Source organism: Camelina sativa, chromosome 3 (genome assembly GCF_000633955.1).
Source record: "Camelina sativa cultivar DH55 chromosome 3, Cs, whole genome shotgun sequence".
Taxonomy (NCBI): domain Eukaryota; kingdom Viridiplantae; phylum Streptophyta; class Magnoliopsida; order Brassicales; family Brassicaceae; genus Camelina; species Camelina sativa.
Window position 1 is genome coordinate 28,227,562 of NC_025687.1, and position 21,219 is coordinate 28,248,780.

At 38.0% G+C, this 21,219-nt stretch overlaps 5 protein-coding genes across 5 annotated transcripts; 3 read left to right on the plus strand and 2 right to left on the minus strand.

Annotated features, from left to right (window-relative positions):
* Nucleotides 6,743–7,655, plus strand: LOC109125011 (serine acetyltransferase 1, chloroplastic-like). The gene has a single exon (XM_019241163.1). The coding sequence runs from the start codon at nt 6,993–6,995 to the stop codon at nt 7,653–7,655; it is 663 nt and encodes a 220-aa protein (XP_019096708.1). The 5' UTR covers nt 6,743–6,992.
* Nucleotides 8,285–9,646, plus strand: LOC104778464 (serine acetyltransferase 1, chloroplastic-like). The gene has a single exon (XM_010502920.2). It carries the CDS (start codon nt 8,554–8,556, stop codon nt 9,496–9,498), a length of 945 nt encoding a protein of 314 aa, XP_010501222.1. The 5' UTR covers nt 8,285–8,553; the 3' UTR covers nt 9,499–9,646.
* LOC104778467 (DUF21 domain-containing protein At1g55930, chloroplastic) lies at nt 12,951–16,495 on the plus strand. Its single transcript, XM_010502922.1, has 14 exons — nt 12,951–13,745; nt 13,839–13,936; nt 14,015–14,108; nt 14,180–14,257; nt 14,351–14,454; nt 14,567–14,648; nt 14,729–14,868; nt 14,954–15,032; nt 15,137–15,200; nt 15,286–15,377; nt 15,461–15,526; nt 15,623–15,739; nt 15,852–16,031; nt 16,108–16,495. Exons 1-14 carry the CDS (start codon nt 13,203–13,205, stop codon nt 16,321–16,323), a joined length of 1,953 nt encoding a protein of 650 aa, XP_010501224.1. The 5' UTR covers nt 12,951–13,202; the 3' UTR covers nt 16,324–16,495.
* On the minus strand, nt 16,461–19,330 carry LOC104778465 (cytochrome P450 708A2-like; the record flags this gene model as incomplete). Its single annotated transcript, XM_019241166.1, has 7 exons — nt 16,461–16,802; nt 16,893–16,971; nt 17,086–17,178; nt 18,076–18,336; nt 18,424–18,576; nt 18,664–18,997; nt 19,107–19,330. Coding segments are annotated over 7 exons (1,470 nt in total), but the record flags the coding sequence as incomplete, so codon positions are not given.
* Nucleotides 19,761–21,163, minus strand: LOC104778468 (F-box/LRR-repeat protein At2g40920-like). The gene has a single exon (XM_010502923.1). It carries the CDS (start codon nt 21,025–21,027, stop codon nt 19,801–19,803), a length of 1,227 nt encoding a protein of 408 aa, XP_010501225.1. The 5' UTR covers nt 21,028–21,163; the 3' UTR covers nt 19,761–19,800.

A 21,219-nucleotide genomic window follows, 5' to 3' on the forward strand; every position in this document is an offset into this window, starting at 1 on the left:
TTTCGGATGTTATAAATTTTATGGTTTAGGAATTGAACTTGTAATATTTAGAAAGCACTATTTACAATAAATTACAAATATTATAGACAAATTGACTTATACACATGAGACACATAAATTCAAATCTATGAATAATAATATCAATTCTCCTATTTTAATAATCTGTCAAATTATCAAATTGTAAATGATGCATATCTAAAAATTAAAACTTTAAATTTAATTATTTGTATGACATGTTATAAAATATTTTAGAGATATCATTATAGGTTGAAAATACAACATTACAATTGTTCTATAGAATTGAGCTTTAGGAGAAACATACACTATTATATCAGTATATATATATATATATATATATATATATATATATAAATTTACATAATTATTAATTTATGATATTATTGGGACCATATTTTATAAGGAGATTTCGAAAAAATTATTATCTTATTATCTTATCGAATATTTTTAATTTTTACACTTGCCCGACTTGGGATCAGCAAAATTTATTAATTTATAGTGTTTATTAATTTATAGAGTATTAATTTATAGAGGTTTTACTGTAGGCAAATACTGTTTGTTATAGGGTTTATTCTAGAGATATTCCACATTTTCTTTTTCAATCTAATTTTAGAAACTCAAAAAGTTGCGTCACTTGAAAGAGAGAGTTCATATATATATATTCTTCGAGAACCAAATCAAATTCTCCAAGTGAAAAGGAAAGAATGTTTTGTGTGTGTGTTTCAAGATTTTGAAGAGCCACATCTACTTAACTGACTGGTTGAAATCGAGAAGAAAAAAAAAATCTAATATGGGGATGGGGCAATGAAAAGGAAAGATAGGGTCCTCCAACAATGGACACCACTACTATTTTTACTGTTATTTTAATAAAATTAGATGTATTTTGTTTTTGATTTCTTGTTATTTTCTGATGTCAAACACCCAAAACTTTCAAGTTCCAACTAAATAAGTTAATTATCGTCTTTGCAGTATGGTGGCAGATAAATATTATTTATTTCATCTATCATGTCTCTAAAACATGATAGAGAAAAAAATGGAGAATTTAGTGACAAAACCTTTGAAATTCGTAGAAAAGGTTTCTGGTTTTTATTAAACAGAGGACAAAGTCCTTTATACAAAGAAGAAGCGGCGGACGAATCTGTCTCACACCTAGGTATTAACATAATGAACAAAATGGATTTTACATATGTAGACGAAGGCCCAAAAGGCCCAATATCCCCCCTCAAGGTGGAGTGTGGATGTTAATCACACCCAGCTTGTCAAGAAAAGTTTGAAACTCTTTCTCACCCAATGCTTTAGTTAAAATGTCAGCCAATTGTGTTGTAGTATGGACATGTTTAGTGACAATCGTACCTCGTATGATTTCATCACGAATGAAATGAACGTCTCGTCGAACATGCTTTGTTCTGGCGTGAAAAACCGGGTTGGCCGCAAGTTGTATAGCAGAGAGACTATCTGAACGAAGTGTAATAGAAGCTGAACATTCAATGCCAAGAGTAGGAAGAAGCTCGCGCAACCAGAGTAGTTCACTAACAGTTTCGGCCATTGCTCGATATTCAGCCTCAGCCGAAGAACGAGATACCACATCTTGCTTTCGTGTTCGCCAAGACAACGGAGAGCCACCAAGTTGAACAAAATATCCAGTAAGAGATCGAGATGTCAAAGGACAACTACCATGATCGGAATCACACCATGCTGAAAGAGACAAATCCGAGTCAGAACTGAGAAGAATGCCTTGGCCAGGATCCTTTTTCAAATAACAAACGACACGGAGAGCAGCTTCCCAATGTGCAGGTTTAGGAGCAGCCATGAATTGAGAAAGAATGTGAATGGCATATGAGAGTTCTGGGCGAGTGTTACCCAGATAGATAAGTCGGCCAACCAAGCGACGATAAGGAGAAGGATCTGGGAGGGGTGCACCTTTAGCCAATGCCAACTTATGATTTTGTTCCAATGGAAATGCAGCTGGTTTGGCGCCCAAGAGACCTGTTTCTGAAAGTATATCCAATGCATATTTTCTTTGACACAAATAGATTCCAGCTGGACCACGAGCAACTTCAATCCCCAAAAAATATTTTAGAGCACCTAAGTCTTTCATGTGAAAACATGCATTTAAGTACCCCTTGAAACTATCAATAAGATCAAGAGAGCTGCCTGAGATTATCAAATCATCAACATAGACTAGTACGTGGAGACGGTGATCATCTCTCTCAAGCGTAAACAAGGAATAGTCGGAATAGTTCTGTTCAAAACCGTATTCCGTCAAAGCCGTCGCAAATTTCTCAAACCAACATCGAGAAGCTTGCTTAAGACCATAAAGAGATTTGCGTAAGCGACAAACCTTGTTTTTATCTTGATCCTTAGAACGAAAACCAGGAGGAAACTGCATATAAACCTCCTCATCTAAATCTCCATGAAGAAATGTGTTGTGTACATCCATTTGTTGCACTTCCCAGTTCTTAGAAGCTGCTTGTTTAAGGAAAGCCCGCACTGTAATCATCTTGGCAACAGGAGCAAAAGTTTCACTGTAATCTTCTCCTTCGATTTGGTTATTTCCAAGAACCACTAACCGAGATTTATACCTCTCAATCGTACCATCAGATTTAAACTTAATGCGATATACCCACTTACAACCTAGAGCTTTCTTTCCAGGAGGAAGATCTTCAACAGTCCAAGTGCCAAGATCCTCTAGAGAAACAATTTCATCAGTCATAGAATCACACCATACATCAATTTCAACAGCATCTTTGAAATACTTAGGCTCCACTGCTGAAGTAATTGCCAAGATATACGCTTGATGAGCTTGAGAAAATTGAGAGCTGGAGAGATAATTATCCAATGGATATGGAGTAACAGATGGAAAAGGCTGATGAAGAATTGTTGTAACGTAATCTGCAAGCTTAACAGGTGGTCGTTTCAGTCGACAACCAACACCAAGTTTTTGTGGAGGAGCTGGTGCAAGAAGTGGTGATGACGTTTCAGAAGAAGAAGCCAAATTTTGCGGAGAGGATGATGGACTCGGAGAATCATAGTGTAACATCAAGTTTTTCGGAGCAGGAGGAGACGAAGTGGATAACAACTTTGAAGAATATAAGTTTGGAGTAGATGTCGGAGTGAGAACAGGGACAGAACAAGGACTGTCAAGTGGCAAAGGCGAAACAGAGTCATTTTGTGGTGTTGAATCTGCAACGTCGAGACGTGATGTTGATGACGTAGGTAATTCCAGATCAAAGAAATCATGCTCTCCATCTACCAAACGAGGCTGAACAGATGGAGATGAATAAGAGGAAGACGTGTGTTGTGTTGCAGAAAATGGGAACATCATTTCACAAAAAATGACATCTCGTGAAACAGAGACAACACCTGTTTCAATGTTATAGACTCTCCAACCTTTCTTAGCAAAAGGATAACCCAAAAAAATAGATGGATTACTGCGAGAGACAAACTTATCACCACCAGTTTTCTGATTGTGAACATAGCAAAGACAACCAAAAACACGGAGATGATTCAATGGAGGTGATCGGTTATACACCAACTCAAACGGAGTTTTTCCCTGGAGAAGTTTGGTAGGTGTTCGATTGATTAAATAAGCTGCTGCTAGTGCACAATAACCCCAAAATTCAGTTGGAAGATGAGCTTGAAAACGAAGAGCGCGCGCAACATTGAGAATGTGACGATGCTTACGCTCTACGCGGCCATTTTGTTGAGGAGTACCAACACATGAAGTCTCATGAACAATCCCTTTTTCCGAGAAGAACTTAGCTAAACAAATGAATTCGGATCCATTGTCACTTCGAATTGTTTTAACTTGACAAGAAAACTGTCGTTCAATGAGAGCAATAAAATCTTTAAGATGTTGTGGAGCAGCTTGTTTAGACGAGAGTAGATAGATCCAAACAGCTCTAGAAAAATCGTCAACAATTGTCAAAAAATAACGAGATCCGCAAATAGCTGTAGTTCTATATGGCCCCCAAATATCACAATGAATCATCTCAAAAACTGAACTTGTCTTATTATTGCTTAAAGGAAAAGAATCTCTTGTTTGTTTGGCACGGATACAAATATCACATGTCTTGGAATCAAAATCACTAGTACTAGAATCAGAAAACTGCAACAACTCTAGTGCCTTAGAAGAGGGATGACCCAACCTACAATGCCAAAGCTCCATAGGTAATGAACTGGTTCCTTGCATTGCTGCAGCTACTTCCACTCCTCTAAAGAAATAGAGTCCATTCTTTTGTTCACCACTACCAATCAGCATTTTCGTGATGCGGTCCTGAATAACACAAAGTCTATCAGTAATCTGGAAGATACAACCACTGTCTCTGGTTAATTGTGACACAGAAATAAGATGACACTGTAGCTCATCAACAAAGTAGACATCACTAAGACTAAGCACTGAACCCAATTTCACTTTTCCCTTTTTATGTGAAGTTGTATAGCGACCATCTGGAAGCTTGATTAGGATTGGTGCCATGTCAGAAATGTCGTGTAAAAAATCAATGCTTCCCGTCATATGATTAGAAGCTCCTGTGTCAATGATCCAAGATTCAAGAAAATACGTACCTGAAAGACGATCACGAGAAGTCTGCTTTCGATCATTAAGCATTTTCTTCAGAGCTGTCCATTCAGTGTCACTTAAACCACTTATTCCCACTCGATCAGAATCAGTGAGGAGTGCGTGTGCAACATAAGGAACAGAGACAAGAGGCAAGTTATCGCCAGAAGACACATGGTTCACACGAGCAAAGTCAGGTGGACGGGGTTTGACGCCATTGCTAGGAGTAGCGAGTATACCGCGTCCAGTTCCATGTTGTTCAGACGGTCCACGGTTGTAAGGTGAGCCAAACTTATTTCGATTTTTCTCACCAAACCAAGGTGGATAACCAATACGTCGAAAACAATTCTCAGCCAAGTGACCCAATTTCCCACAATGTGAACACACAATCGAATTGTTACCTTTGTTATCCGAAGCACCTCGATGTAGTGATGATGCTTGAACAGCAAAACTCAATCCTTCGATGCGTTCATCATTAGTCCGTGAAGCCAATTTAGATTCTTCATCTTGAGTAAGTATGTTATATGCTTCATCCAGTGTAGGAAGTGGATCACGAGAGAGTAAATTTGATTTCACAGCTCCATACACAGATTCATCCAATCCCATGAGAAATTGATGCAATTTATCTTCCTCACGTTCTTGCTGAATTTCAGTTGCAGTTTTAGCTCTTCGATAATCAGACAAGCTACTCCATAGCTTTGTCAATTGACCATAGTATGCCTCAATCGCAAGTCCTTTTTGACGACAGTTTGCAAGTTCTAATTTAAGTCGTTGCACCCTTTGTCCATTTTTCACCGAAAAACGTTTTTGAATGTGTAACCAAAGATCATGCGAGTTATCACTATGCGAAAGTGAGGATCGGAGTGATTCCGCAATAGTGAGCTTTATCCAAGAGATGACAAGTGCGTTATTAGCACACCAATCTTCATAGTCTTCTGAATCTTCATCAGGACATGGAATAGAACCATCAACAAACCCGAATTTCTTTCGAGCTTGAAGAGCCAACCGAACATTTGCAGACCGCTCGTCGTAATTTGGCCCACGTAGTAGAGGTTGTGAAATTAGAGTACCAGGATTATCACCAGAAGTAAGATCATAAGGTGATATTGTTCGTCGAACGTGTTCAACACGAGCAACAGATTTCTTAGAGGCGACAGAGCCTCCGTCGATTTTGGTTGAATTGTCTTCTGACATTAAGAAAGCTTCAACGAAAGATGTTTGAGGAAGATGAGGTCAAAAAGAAGAGAAGAAAAAAAAAACAGAGATTTGATATAGAATAGAAGCGGAATTTGATAGATTGTTAACCAATTAATCGTTGTATCTAGATTATTGGCTCTGATACCATGACAAAACCTTTGAAGTTCGTAGAAAAGGTTTCTGGTTTTTATTAAACAGAGGACAAAGTCCTTTATACAAAGAAGAAGCGGCGGACGAATCTGTCTCACACCTAGGTATTAACATAATGAACAAAATGGATTTTACATATGTAGACGAAGGCCCAAAAGGCCCAATATTTAGAGGCAGAAACGTACATTTACGTTGCCCAATTGAATAATTTGATCGTCGTATAGGTTAAGAAACTACACAAATTTAATTAACCATAACAATAGTCGTTTCATTTTGTGGCTTTCCTTGCGGGGAAAGAATATAGCAACGGAGTGTCATATAGAGTAATAGACTAATAGTAAACTCTTTGGTCCTCTTGTGTAGTTGTGTGTGATATAAAAGTCAAAGTGCTACAAGTAAAAGTCAACAATAGTTATAAGATACAATGATAAATCAAATTAATCAGGTACTAAATACATTAGATTATTAGAGTGTAAAATGTGATTAGATTCAGACAACCTTGAGAATGTAATGTAAGGAGTCAAAGGGCATAGATTCACGCAACTTTTAGTCATACGTCATTACAAACGTCACCTTTCTTGATTTAGTTGAATTTAGTTACAAACGTAACCTCCTTATTATAGCAAATTTAGATAACAAACAGATTTAAATTTATTTTATCTTATTTTTGCATTAATGAGCTTATAATTTAACATTTTTGTATTTTTTTTACACCTATCACTGTATTTACAAATTAGTTATAGATGACATTCGAAAAATCATTTAAGAGGTTGATGATGATACTGTTATGCAAAAAGTAGGTAGCACAAAAAACATGTGGATGACTTGACGAGCCTTGTGTAAGTTAGTCATATGTGGTAATCATGCACAGATAAAAACAAAATTGTAAACATAACTAGAGGAGATATAATTAAAGAATTTATAAAAATTAGAGAGTGCTATGTTTTGAGTCAGATATGGCCATATCTCTGTATATATATATGTTTATCTTCTTCACGTCTCTCAAACCATTCTCTCATCTTCTCTTCCTTAAACTCAACATTCCTTCTTCTTCCAAATTCACAAACACATGGCAACGTGCATCGACACATGCCGAACCGGAAAGACCCAAGAAGACGATTGCCGGTTCTATTGTACCAAGAATTTCTTCCGACCCGGTTACTCTCTAAACCGGAAGATCCACCACACCCAAACCGAAGAAGACGACGTCTGGATCAAGATGCTTGAAGAAGCCATGTCCGATGTCGAGCAAGAACCCATTTTGTCAGACTACTACTACGCTTCGATCACATCTCATCGATCATTAGCTTCTGCTTTAGCTCACATCCTCTCCGTAAAGCTTAGCAATTCAAACCTCCAAAGCAAAACACTCTTCGAGCTGTTCATCAGCGTTTTAGAAGAGAGGCCCGAGATCATCGAGTCGACGAAGCGAGATCTGATAGCGGTTAAAGAAAGAGACCCGGCTTGTATTAGCTACGTTCATTGCTTCTTGGGTTTCAAAGGCTTCCTCGCTTGTCAAGCTCATCGTATAGCTCATCAGCTCTGGAAACAGAAGAGAAAAATCGTAGCTTTACTGATCCAGAACAGAGTATCGGAAGCTTTCGCCGTCGATGTTCATCCCGGAGCCGAGATAGGAAAAGGGATTTTGTTAGACCACGCGACGGGGGTGGTGATCGGCGAGACGGCGGTGGTTGGAGACAACGTTTCGATTCTACACGGCGTGACGTNTTAGAGGCAGAAACGTACATTTACGTTGCCCAATTGAATAATTTGATCGTCGTATAGGTTAAGAAACTACACAAATTTAATTAACCATAACAATAGTCGTTTCATTTTGTGGCTTTCCTTGCGGGGAAAGAATATAGCAACGGAGTGTCATATAGAGTAATAGACTAATAGTAAACTCTTTGGTCCTCTTGTGTAGTTGTGTGTGATATAAAAGTCAAAGTGCTACAAGTAAAAGTCAACAATAGTTATAAGATACAATGATAAATCAAATTAATCAGGTACTAAATACATTAGATTATTAGAGTGTAAAATGTGATTAGATTCAGACAACCTTGAGAATGTAATGTAAGGAGTCAAAGGGCATAGATTCACGCAACTTTTAGTCATACGTCATTACAAACGTCACCTTTCTTGATTTAGTTGAATTTAGTTACAAACGTAACCTCCTTATTATAGCAAATTTAGATAACAAACAGATTTAAATTTATTTTATCTTATTTTTGCATTAATGAGCTTATAATTTAACATTTTTGTATTTTTTTTACACCTATCACTGTATTTACAAATTAGTTATAGATGACATTCGAAAAATCATTTAAGAGGTTGATGATGATACTGTTATGCAAAAAGTAGGTAGCACAAAAAACATGTGGATGACTTGACGAGCCTTGTGTAAGTTAGTCATATGTGGTAATCATGCACAGATAAAAACAAAATTGTAAACATAACTAGAGGAGATATAATTAAAGAATTTATAAAAATTAGAGAGTGCTATGTTTTGAGTCAGATATGGCCATATCTCTGTATATATATATGTTTATCTTCTTCACGTCTCTCAAACCATTCTCTCATCTTCTCTTCCTTAAACTCAACATTCCTTCTTCTTCCAAATTCACAAACACATGGCAACGTGCATCGACACATGCCGAACCGGAAAGACCCAAGAAGACGATTGCCGGTTCTATTGTACCAAGAATTTCTTCCGACCCGGTTACTCTCTAAACCGGAAGATCCACCACACCCAAACCGAAGAAGACGACGTCTGGATCAAGATGCTTGAAGAAGCCATGTCCGATGTCGAGCAAGAACCCATTTTGTCAGACTACTACTACGCTTCGATCACATCTCATCGATCATTAGCTTCTGCTTTAGCTCACATCCTCTCCGTAAAGCTTAGCAATTCAAACCTCCAAAGCAAAACACTCTTCGAGCTGTTCATCAGCGTTTTAGAAGAGAGGCCCGAGATCATCGAGTCGACGAAGCGAGATCTGATAGCGGTTAAAGAAAGAGACCCGGCTTGTATTAGCTACGTTCATTGCTTCTTGGGTTTCAAAGGCTTCCTCGCTTGTCAAGCTCATCGTATAGCTCATCAGCTCTGGAAACAGAAGAGAAAAATCGTAGCTTTACTGATCCAGAACAGAGTATCGGAAGCTTTCGCCGTCGATGTTCATCCCGGAGCCGAGATAGGAAAAGGGATTTTGTTAGACCACGCGACGGGGGTGGTGATCGGCGAGACGGCGGTGGTTGGAGACAACGTTTCGATTCTACACGGCGTGACGTTGGGTGGAACGGGGAAACAGAGCGGTGATCGGCATCCGAAGATAGGCGACGGAGTGTTGATCGGAGCAGGGACTTGTATACTGGGGAATATTAAGATCGGAGAGGGAGCTAAGATTGGATCGGGTTCGGTGGTGGTTAAGGATGTGCCGCCGCGTACGACGGCGGTTGGAAACCCTGCGAGATTGATCGGTGGGAAAGAGAACCCGAGAAAACTTGATAAGGTCCCTCCTGGTCTAAGGATGGACCAGACATCATATATAACCGAATGGTCTGATTATGTGATATAAAAAAAACAAAACAAGTGTAATAAATTGGTAACAAAACAAGTGTAATAAATTGGTCTTTCTTTCTTTCTTTCTTGTATAACTGATGAATCAAGTCAGAGTGTCAGACTAATCTTACCATTTGAATGATGATCTCATCTTACAAAAGTTATATTGTCGTGTACGAAAGGTGCATCATCCATTTAAGAAATAAGGAAGAAATTGAATGATACAATTAAATTCCAACTAATACAGAGTTCCACCATCTCATAGCAATTGTGATGTTGTTAGTATCATCTTGTTAATTCTTGAGGATCAATGTCGACTTGTTGGCTTGTAAATTGGGCCTAAGTCAATTGTTTAATGGGCCACGTAAAAACCAACCCCCCCACCCATCAGTCGTTTAATAAATTTGTTTACTGTTTCGTCGCCCTGTGCATTTATTAACATCGGCGGCGTCATGCTAAAGTGGGACTATGAGAGGGAATCGCAATTATGAATTAATAAAGGTTGCTTCAAATTTAAAAAACTAGAAAATTAGATTCGGAGACGTTCCGTTTTCCCAAAAATAGGGACTTTTGGGATTTCCCAATAATAATAGAAGACAAAAAAAAAGAAGGAGAAATGACCTTTGAGATTTCTCTACTAGTAAAGGAAGCTACTAGCTCTCTGCCTATATTAATGTCCGTCCATAGAGACTAGTCAGACAGAGAGCCTCATTTCTTCTTCTTTTCTTCTTCTTCAAAAGAAAAAAAAAATACTTTAAACACACAAACTTTCACTATGGCTAACGAAACATCAAGTTGTGTTTTTATTACGACGAACAAACATACACATTTTGGTATTCTTCTGGAAAGAGATGATACTGTGTCCGTTTTCAAAGGTCAGTTTTCTTCTTCTATCTTTCTATGACCTCTTTCTTTTCTTGTCTTTTCCTTTTTTTGACATTTTCGTAAATTCGTTTTTGTAATAAAAACTCATTGCATGCATGTGTCTTTTACACAGAAAAGATAAGCATGGAGCACCAACAATGCTTCCCAAGTTTTGGGAAAATCACTGTCTCTGCCTTGAAGGTATCATATATTGTTCTTACCCACGTCTTTCTTTCTTTCTTTTTTTTTTTGTTTTTTTTTGTTTGTTTAAGCAAAAACATCAATTAATGAAGGATCGTGTTTTTGTTTATTGTAGGTTAACTTGGGAGGTCAATTCTACCATTTGTCTGACTCGATTATTTTGAGCAAACTTATCCAAGGCATCAGAAACGACAACTGGTACCTTTTCGTTGATGTTGAGGTGAATGTCGAGATGCTGCCTATTACTGCTCCTTGTTCAAACCCTGATCCGAATCTGATAACCAAAGTCGCTGAGGAAAAGACCAAAACGAGGAAAATCAAAACTTCGGCTGGTGACAAAAAGTCTCAAAAGAAACCTAGTCTTGGGGATGCTACAAGTGGCAAAGGAGTGGTTGAAGCGCCCATCGGCATAGGTAACCTCTGTTTTTTTTCTTTCTATTTTTGGAACATGTTATTAGAGAGTATTAGTTGATTGATATACCTTTAATGTTCTCAAAACTGTGAGGAAACTCTTAAAGTAGCTATAGAAACTCAATTTAGTTTATAACAATGGTTTAATTTGTGATCTTTTTTTATCAGTTGTTCTAGATAGATACCCTTAATGTGTAATGTTTTTATTTTATTTTCAGTAGACCTTGAAAAGGATTTAACAAATGCCATTGCTCCGGCGTCAGAAGCTATGGATGGTGTTCATGAGAATCCCAAAGGTAATATTCTTTCTGAAGCAGTGGAATATGTAGGTAGATGTATTTTGGTTGTTTGTATTTTTTGTTCACTGATTTTCATATTCATATGTTACTTGGGTACATCACTGACTCTTCGTTAGCTCCAACTGCTCACAATAGTAATTACCTTAATATTTTTTTAATTTATTTGTATGTTCGGTAGACCTTGGAAAGGAGGTAACCAATGTCGTTGCAACTACGTTAGGAGTTACGTATGATTTGAATGAGAGTCTTAAAGGTGATCTTCTTCTGAAGCGATATACAGAAAATAGTAAATTTTGTTTGATGGTTTACATATGGTTGAAGTTACTTCTTTTCATTTCTAGATTGTTACTTGCGTACATTATATTAACATTTCCTAAAGCTTCAATTACCGCTAATAATTATATTTTTAACTGCTGGAATTTTAGCTTGTCCTGCAAGTAATTTGGAGGCTAGTAGCTCAGCTGGAGATAAGCAAAGCTCAAAAGATCAGATCGATCAATCTCTTGTTGCTCAGGATGAAGGCCTGAAATATGTTGCAGCCTCTAAACCTGTTACGAACTTGACTGGAGAAAAGATTACCAATGCTCTTGTATTATTGGCAGATCCAAGAGGTAATTATATAGTTCTTGGCTGAATAAACATTTTCTACTTCATAATGTGTAATTGGGGCGTTTTTACTAACTCGTAAATTGCTGATTCTGCGTAGCGAATGAGATTGGTGCAAAGGACATTAGTGCAAAAGATGCTGATGAGGCTATCAAATCTGTGAAGGCTACAAAGAAAACAAGGACCAAGAAAACCAAGGCACCGGCCAAAGAAGAAACTGGAGGTTCTTCTAGCGCGCCAAAAGTTGAGCCTGGTTATGTTGTCAGTGACCCTCACGAGAATTGTGGACAAAGTTGTGAAGAAGTCAAAGTAAAACGCTCTGCTACTGTGCTACAACATTATTCTCGTTTTCTTTTTTTTTTTTTTTTTTTTTTTTTTTTTTTTTTTNTATTGCTACATGATTTCTTTAGTTTCAAAAACATATATGCTGGTTCTTTTCTTTCCATTAATCGTTTAGTAGGTTGTTCTATTGTTTCTGTTTTGTTTCTTATGCATGATTTCATTTTGGCTTTCAATGGATGTTTAAGACTTGAAATTTTTCTCCATCTTTGTTGAGATGAAACGGTACGTTTATAAATATTGCTTGTTTTTGGGCAAGTTGTGGCTGACTAGCTTAGCTAGAGGAGCTGAGAAAAGAAAGGACAATGGAAGAGATGAAAACAAATTCACTATGAGATTCAAGAAAAGTTGTTGATCCATCCGCCTAGAACTAGAAACAGAGCAAGCTGCAACTGAGAAGAAGATGACTTCAGATCGATGCCACAGAATAAAGAGACTCATCATCATTCTAAGGAAGGAGCAGCAAAAAGATTGCTACTGCTATATAAATAACAATAATTGTTGTGCAGCTTTTGGCAGATGAACTCTTCTTTAAGCTTGTCTATAATAGATGCTATATTTTTCTTTTTCTTTATTCTGTGATCTTTTACATATTTTGGGAGCGCACACACACATAACACATAATGCTATTGACAAGAAGAAACCGGGTTATGGCACCAAACAAATTGAACCGGTCTGGTATGGCTTAACCGTGCATAATATAGATAAGGGTGTTTATGTCATTTTAACCATCACTCTCTCTCTCACCTGCTCGGCGGATCCCGGAAAAAGACGCCGCCTTTTTCTTCTTCTCTGCAAGGTTTCGCAGGCACGAGAGTCCGACTCATATAATCTTAAAATCTCAATTTCATCGGTGCTTCGACCAACAGCTAAATCTTTCTTTTGGGTGTATCAAGTTACTCAAAGAATTATAAAAAAAGGAGGAGAATTTGGTTTACACTCTTATCGCCGGAGAGATTTGGATTTAATCCTAATAATATATATATATATATATATATATATGGAACTTGATTTATCTGTTCTAGGTCGTTCATTCATTGCCCCCAGGAGGAACTCTGTTCTCACGCAACTATGTCTCCAAAGATCGAATTTTTCAGTTCAGAGAAACAAGCAGCCCCCGCTCTGTGTCTTGTCTAGTTCCTCTAGTTCCAGTTTTATTAGATTCCGGAAAAGATGTGACTTTAGCCATAGAAATCAGTTTGTTGTGTTGAGTGCGGCTGAAGATCATGTGGGTACTAGTCAGAAACATTCAGATTCCGGCGAAAAGCTCGATTCGATTAAGATTTTGCTGAAACGAGGAATCGTGCTAGGAGCGGTGGTGTGTGGAGTTTTGTTGTATGGATGTCGGAAAGTATTAGCATCTACAAATGTGATGGATGTGGCTCTTAGTCAGAGCAAATTGTTGTTGAAGAATGCTTGGCCTAAAACTTCTCTGGTTCTTAAGCTTCTTAGGGAGCAAGGTTTGATATTAGCTGTGCTTCTCGGTCTTTCAGCGTTCTTCTCCATGGCTGAGACATCCATCACCACTCTCTGGCCGTGGAAGGTAGATTATTCATCTCCTGGATTTAGTAAACTGCTCTATGTATAGATATCGCCTGCTTCTTCAAATGTGGTGGTGTGATGTGTTTTGTCTCAGGTGCGCGAGTTGGCTGAAAAAGAGCCTGAAAATGGCGTTTTCAGGATGCTCCGCAGTGATGTTACCAGATTCTTGACAACCATACTTATTGGAACTACGTAATGCTACTTACTTGGAATCTTGTTTGCTTGATTTCTTTTGTTGTCTCTTCTTTAACTTCTTCGGTTGTTATTTAGAGTTGTGAATATTGCGGCAACTGCCTTGGTCACTGAAGCGGCAACAGCTATTTTTGGTGAAGCTGGTGTTAGTGCAGCCACTGGATTGATGACGGTACATATAAGTTTTACTTATTACTCTAGGCTGAGATTGCTATACAAGTTTTGAGTCTTGAATGATTATAGGTAGCCATATTACTCCTGACTGAAATAACTCCAAAAAGTGTAGCGGTTCACAATGCTCAAGAGGTTGCAAGGATTGTGGTAAGTTTGAATTAGTTATCATCAGAAAAGGCTTGACAAACAAAATATGCTCATATGATAAACTGATTTATGTTGGTTTTACTATGCATCTAGGTCAGACCAGTGGCATGGCTTTCCTTGATATTATATCCTGTTGGAAGAGTTGTGACATATCTTTCGATGGGAATTCTGAAAATTCTTGGTTTGAAAGGACGGAGGTATGCATCAGATTGGAGTTGTCTGTCCATATCAAAATATATTACTGTGCCTCTTTCATTGCTGAGAGAGCTAAGACAACTTACCTATAGTATGTTGTTCTTTTTGTGCTAGTGAGCCATATGTTACTGAAGATGAACTGAAACTAATGCTACGTGGTGCAGAATTAAGTGGGGCAATAGAAGAGGAAGAACAGGTAATGAGTTTGTTATGGATGTTCAATAAGTATTTACCAATTACCTAGACTTGTAATAATTCAAATGACACACGTTTCAGGATATGATTGAAAATGTGTTAGAGATTAAGGATACCCATGTTCGAGAGGTGATGACTCCTCTTGTTGATGTAGTTGCAATAGATGGCAGCGGCAGCCTAGTTGATTTCCATGAATTTTGGGTTACCCATCAGTACTCAAGGTTTTATATATTTTCACAGCTTTTTTAATGAACATTTTTTCTTCTTCTTAGGATTATTTGTTGTGCTCAAAGGTTTTCATCACAGGGTGCCTGTTTTTGAGCAGAGGATTGACAACATAGTTGGTATTGCATATGCTATGGATCTCCTAGATTATGTTCCAAAGGTCTGGCTGCTTCTTTTTCTCTGTTTCTTATATTTGTTTTCTTTTAATTGATGGCGAGTGAGGAAACCATAGTTGTGCACTTATGGATTATGTATGTTTTGAAGGGTAAATTGCTTGAAAGTACTACTGTGGTGGACATGGCACATAAACCTGCCTTCTTTGTCCCTGGTAATCTTCGATGCATTCAATCTTTTAGTTTAATATCTAAACCTTAGGCATTATTTGCTCACTCGTAATAAACTTTGATGTGCAGATTCAATGTCAGTTTGGAATCTTCTTAGAGAATTTAGAATAAGAAAGGTTCACATGGCAGTTGTTCTTAATGAATACGGTGGAACCATTGGAGTATGTTGCTGGTTGTCCTCTTCTTTACTTAATTTATCTCTCCTGCTCTCTCTTGTAAGGTTATCTAATTTCTCTCCATGCAGATAATAACTCTCGAAGATGTGGTCGAAGAGATTGTTGGTGAAATATTTGATGAAAACGATTCAAAGGTAGGTTCATCCTAGTTTCAACTTGTTGCTCTTCTTCAAGGGTTGGGTCTACCTTCTTCACTTAGTTTTTCACTTCCATTGTTTTGGGCTGATTAGGAGGAGATTCAGAAGAAAACGGGTTATATTGTGATGAGAGCGGAGGGGATTTATGATGTTGATGCCAATACTTCGATTGACCAGTTATCTGAAGAACTCAACATAAAGATGCCAGAGGTAATTTACTCTTTAAGCCGTGTCTTTAGTGTATCCCTCTAGAAAGCAGAACCATTCTTTAAGATTGCTTGTTGACAGAATATAAACTATTCTTTTGTTCCTCTTTTCGCAGGGCCATCAGTATGAGACAGTCTCAGGTTTTGTTTGTGAGGCCTTTGGGTATATCCCAAAGACAGGTGAGAGTGTGACGGTAGTTCTTGAAAAGGAGAACTGGGAAGAGAATGATGAACAGGAAGATGGTAAACACGAGCGTCACGATCAGAAGGAAAAGCACCAAGTTTATAGACTAGAGGTACATAATAGCACTCCCCTTTGCACCACATTCTGCAAAAACGCTTATTATATTCTCTAACAACCTTTTGGGACAGATACTAGCAGGGAATGCGAGAAAAGTGAGCGCAGTCCGGTTCGAACGAGTTAATGATATGGATGAAGTGTCAGAGGCGAGAGATGTAAAAAACATGGTCCCCAAGTTCATAAGAAAATGGAGCAATGAGGAAGATTCTGATGGTAATATCCAAGCCAAGAATGCCGTCTTTGAAGAGCATCTAATTGCTGAAACCGAAAATATGAAGAAAGAATAATGATAAAAGGGGAAGAGCCAGAGGAGGATGCACATTACTGTTGTAATTTTTCTAACTGAGAGAAGAGTAGTTTCTTCTTTTTACCAATAGTGAGATATGTATCCACACAACACAATACTAAAAAAAAGAGTTGAACAGTGATGAGACATAATTTTAGAGATTTTTGGAGATACTTATGTGTATCGGCTTGGAAAATCGAAGTAAGGGTGCTCGAATGATATCAGATTTCTCGATCAAAGAGAAGTCATACGTTGTGACAAGGTGGTGAAGATATATAGCCATCTGAAGCCTAGCAAACTCTGCTCCTGCACAGAGCCTTGCACCACCTCCAAAGGCCATGAACGTTTTAGAGCCAGAAAGCAATTCTTTTCCCTCCCATCTCCATGGATTAAAATCGCATGGTTGTTCATATATTTGAGGGTCATAATGTAGAAGAGATGGAATAACCAGTACAATCCATCCTGCTGGTATTGTATACCCTGCAACCAAAACATGCTTTTTAAATAAGATCATTGGTTACAAACTTGTAGAAATAATGTTCATGATGCAAAAGAGAGGATCTAACTTGCCTTTGATCTCCACATTACTCACAGCCTTTCTGAACATAGCAGGTGACAAACTTCCTAAACGAAGAGACTCATTGATAACCTGCAATCGCGACAACCAACTAAATGGCTTAACTACTGATGGATGCGCAGCAAGTTTGGGATTGTATGTATACATGAAATAACAAGCAAGTAATATAAGTAAACAGAAAGCTACCATGTGGGTAAAGCTCATCATGGATTTGTATTCTTTCCAAGTAACTCCAGACTCTTTATCAACTCTGTTTTGGAGGATGGTCTCATGCTCTCTCTGTTCAACGTAGTTAAGCTTTAAGCATATGATGATAAAGAACAAAAAGATCCAAACTTCTCAACTACTTGTTCACTACAGAGTTCTCTTAGTAAGAATTACCTTCAGCTCCATAAGCACTTTGGGGTTTTCAGCTATGAATTTCACAGTTATTGCAGTCATAGTAGAAGTAGTTTCATAAGACGCAATCAGTAAACTTAATATTAGCTCTACAGATCTTTCCTCGTTCACCGTATCGTCCTCTTTCTCCACTTCATTTATCATTGTCTCCATGAAGTCTCCATATTTTAAATCAGTCGATGTTGCTTCTTCTCTCCTCTCTTTGCACATTCTTTTTATCATCTTCATCACATTTCTGCGTGCCTTTACATAGGAAGGTGGATGCAGAGTGTTAAACTGTTATAACCAGACAAGTTCTACAGCTGACAAGTTATGGACAAGAGATCTTACCATAAGACCATTGTAAAGAGCGTTCCAAAAAGAAAGATCAAAAGGGGACCTAACCAAATCAAAGCTGAAATCTCTAAAGTTTTCGATAAGTTTGCTCTTAGTCTCAAGTTTGATGTCACTTATGATCAACTGGACCATTTGTTCCAATATCAACTGCAATACAACAAAAAGACAAAAAGACAAGTGGGTAAGATAGACATTGAATCGCTTAAAATTAGATGGAGTTAGGGTTTATTATACTCTTCCAACAGTATTTTTGACGTCTAAGACGCCTTGGAAGGAGATAGCTTTGAGATGCTCGCGTGTTGCTTGGTCTATTTTTTGTATAAATCTTNCATGCTCTCTCTGTTCAACGTAGTTAAGCTTTAAGCATATGATGATAAAGAACAAAAAGATCCAAACTTCTCAACTACTTGTTCACTACAGAGTTCTCTTAGTAAGAATTACCTTCAGCTCCATAAGCACTTTGGGGTTTTCAGCTATGAATTTCACAGTTATTGCAGTCATAGTAGAAGTAGTTTCATAAGACGCAATCAGTAAACTTAATATTAGCTCTACAGATCTTTCCTCGTTCACCGTATCGTCCTCTTTCTCCACTTCATTTATCATTGTCTCCATGAAGTCTCCATATTTTAAATCAGTCGATGTTGCTTCTTCTCTCCTCTCTTTGCACATTCTTTTTATCATCTTCATCACATTTCTGCGTGCCTTTACATAGGAAGGTGGATGCAGAGTGTTAAACTGTTATAACCAGACAAGTTCTACAGCTGACAAGTTATGGACAAGAGATCTTACCATAAGACCATTGTAAAGAGCGTTCCAAAAAGAAAGATCAAAAGGGGACCTAACCAAATCAAAGCTGAAATCTCTAAAGTTTTCGATAAGTTTGCTCTTAGTCTCAAGTTTGATGTCACTTATGATCAACTGGACCATTTGTTCCAATATCAACTGCAATACAACAAAAAGACAAAAAGACAAGTGGGTAAGATAGACATTGAATCGCTTAAAATTAGATGGAGTTAGGGTTTATTATACTCTTCCAACAGTATTTTTGACGTCTAAGACGCCTTGGAAGGAGATAGCTTTGAGATGCTCGCGTGTTGCTTGGTCTATTTTTTGTATAAATCTTTGCTTCAAACACTCATGACCGAGAAGCTGCAGAGCAATCTGTCTCATGTACCTGTGGAAGTCCTTGCCTTGTTTGAAGAACAAGTTATCTTTCCCAAAGATTGTAACAAGAGCTTCTGGATAACTCATGACAAAACACATGTTGTCTTGTTTGAGAATCTCAAAATTCACTTCCGGGTCTGTAGAAACAATCGTTTTAGAGCCGAGGATATTAGTCCGGAACAACGAACCACCACTGTACCTGAAGTACAAACCAGTGAGGGAGAGAGAGAGAGAGACAGTAAAGAAGAAAGAAGAGAAATGAAACAAAATCTTGAAACTTGCAGATGTCATAAAAAAAAAAACCCAACTTTGACATTCTTTTCTTGACAAATGGAGGGACTTCGGTGAAACTGTAAGGTTTGAAGAACTCAACGGTTTCTCCTATCACCGGAAACCCCATTGAACCCGGGGGTAGCTTGCCGGAGCAGTAAGGGTTAGCCCATCTGTAGAGCCAGAGACTGATCTTGACGACCAGTGAAGCTATAACAACACTCAAAGCAAAACCCCACATATCTCTCGATCTTAGTTTCTTTTACTAGCGATTGATAAACACTGAATTGTTCATATAAAATAGCTTCATATTTTGAGGAAGCAATATACAAGAAAACCAAATATTACAAGTTACTACTACGTACCATATACCTCCAAATTACAAGACTAACAATTATATACTAATACAGTTTTACCAATAATTGAGTATTATTACTTTGAAGTTTTTTTTTTTATCTACTTAGTGTTTGTTTTGATATTTGGATATAAATTTTAATTCAAGTTAGTTGAACAAATAAGAGATCTTGACGACCAACAAAAGCTATAGCAACACACAATGTAACAACCCGCATTTCTTTGAAATTATTAATTAGCTGGTTCATAGCAGCTAGTAAACACTGACTCTATATAAGTCAAGGAGCCTTTAATTTTTTTCTTTCAAATATAATCAGTTGTATTCTTAATGTAAACACACAAAAAAGCATACGTTAGTTAGAGGTAGATAGGATAGGATTAGTTAAAGTCTCCAAGAAGATCAAGATCGATGACGCTCTCACTCTGATCCATGAACATCACGTCAAAACGTCTATCTTTTTTCTTCTTCCTAAACCAGTGGTCCGGTATACATTTGATTTCAATCTTTCTCATATCATTTCTTTGTAGATCATAACAAAGAATGTGAAAGGGAGAAAGCAAATCCTGTGGTATCAAAACAACCTTGCCACTTTGAGTAGTACCGTTTACGTGGAATACAATGTTGTTGACTAATTGCAGCTGACAAGGATGCAAAATCAGAGTCTTTTTGGACCATTCCTTGTTTCCGGCATCTTGCAGAATCCATAAAACCACCATGCCCTTGTCTCTTAGCTGGGTAGAGTCAAGAACAGTAAGTTTTCCACCATACTCTATAAGATTCACATTCTTTAACCTGAATCGTCCATGCAATTCATCACCGTCCATGCGAGGTACTTGGCTCATTATCAACTCTTCCGATATAACGTCGAAACTCACAAGCACATAATTATACATGTCAATCAAAGCGAGGTAATATATAACCCCATTGACAGACTGTCCTCGATGGACCGGGGTGTAGGGACAGAAGTCTGATGGGGTTGGAGCCACCTTTTTCCAGGAACCTCCTTGAGGTGTTAGGACAAAGACCCAATGCTCTGGCATGGTCGTTAGGTTTGGCGCAATTGAGCAGATTACTTTGTACTGGTCGTTAAGAGGGTTGTGTCCGAAATAGTAGTAGGCGATTTTCTTAATTACTCCTCGAGGTATGATGCTGGATTTTACAGCGGGTAAGGTGAAAAGTTGTCTGGTGGCAGGGTTACAGATTCGCGGTTTTCTCCAGAAGGTGTAACACATGAAGCCAAGAAGATTCTGCGAGATGTACCCTCCCATCCGTGGGATGGTAAGATTGCGGTCAACAACATAGGAAGACGACGGTTTAGTAGTGTCTGGAGCCGAAGATAGGATTACATTTTTATGGTCCTTGTAGAGGTCTGCTAAACAGATGTAAAGACGAGGACGTGGTCGGGTTTGGCCCGTAAGGAAAAGGCTGCTGAAATATCTGGAGCAGAGGAGCGACGACCAAAGCTTTGAGAGGCACTTGAATCTCATCAGGGATTTTGTAGGTAATCTCTTGAGAATCTCAACCACCACATCCATTGGAATATCTTGTGCCTCGTTTCTTCTCCTTCTCTTCTTTCTCTCCCGTTTGATAAGCGACCAATCCATCGTACAACAACTATCTCGACAAGAGTAGCGCAGTCTTGGAGTGCAAGAAATACAATATTAGGGTTTTTAATTATACACTACTATTTTATTGTTCCTCTTTTGACAAAACGACGACGCAGTGCATTCAGATACAGAAGAGGGGTTATCTCGTTTAAGACTTTATTTGACTTTTGAGGTAAATTAGAAAGAAAG

What these genes read in the sequence shown, in the direction of transcription:
- LOC104778464 (XM_010502920.2), top strand. Translation starts at nt 8,554, where the DNA reads ATGGCAACGTGCATCGACACATGCCGAACCGGAAAGACCCAAGAAGAC.
- LOC104778467 (XM_010502922.1), top strand. Translation starts at nt 13,203, where the DNA reads ATGGAACTTGATTTATCTGTTCTAGGTCGTTCATTCATTGCCCCCAGG. An exon ending in CTTGGTTTGAAAGGACGGAG is followed by an intron (nt 14,455 to 14,566) that starts GTATGCATCAGA and finishes TTTTTGTGCTAG; the next exon opens with TGAGCCATATGTTACTGAAG. An exon ending in ACCAAGTTTATAGACTAGAG is followed by an intron (nt 16,032 to 16,107) that starts GTACATAATAGC and finishes CTTTTGGGACAG; the next exon opens with ATACTAGCAGGGAATGCGAG.
- LOC104778468 (XM_010502923.1), bottom strand. Translation starts at nt 21,027, where the DNA reads ATGGATTGGTCGCTTATCAAACGGGAGAGAAAGAAGAGAAGGAGAAGA.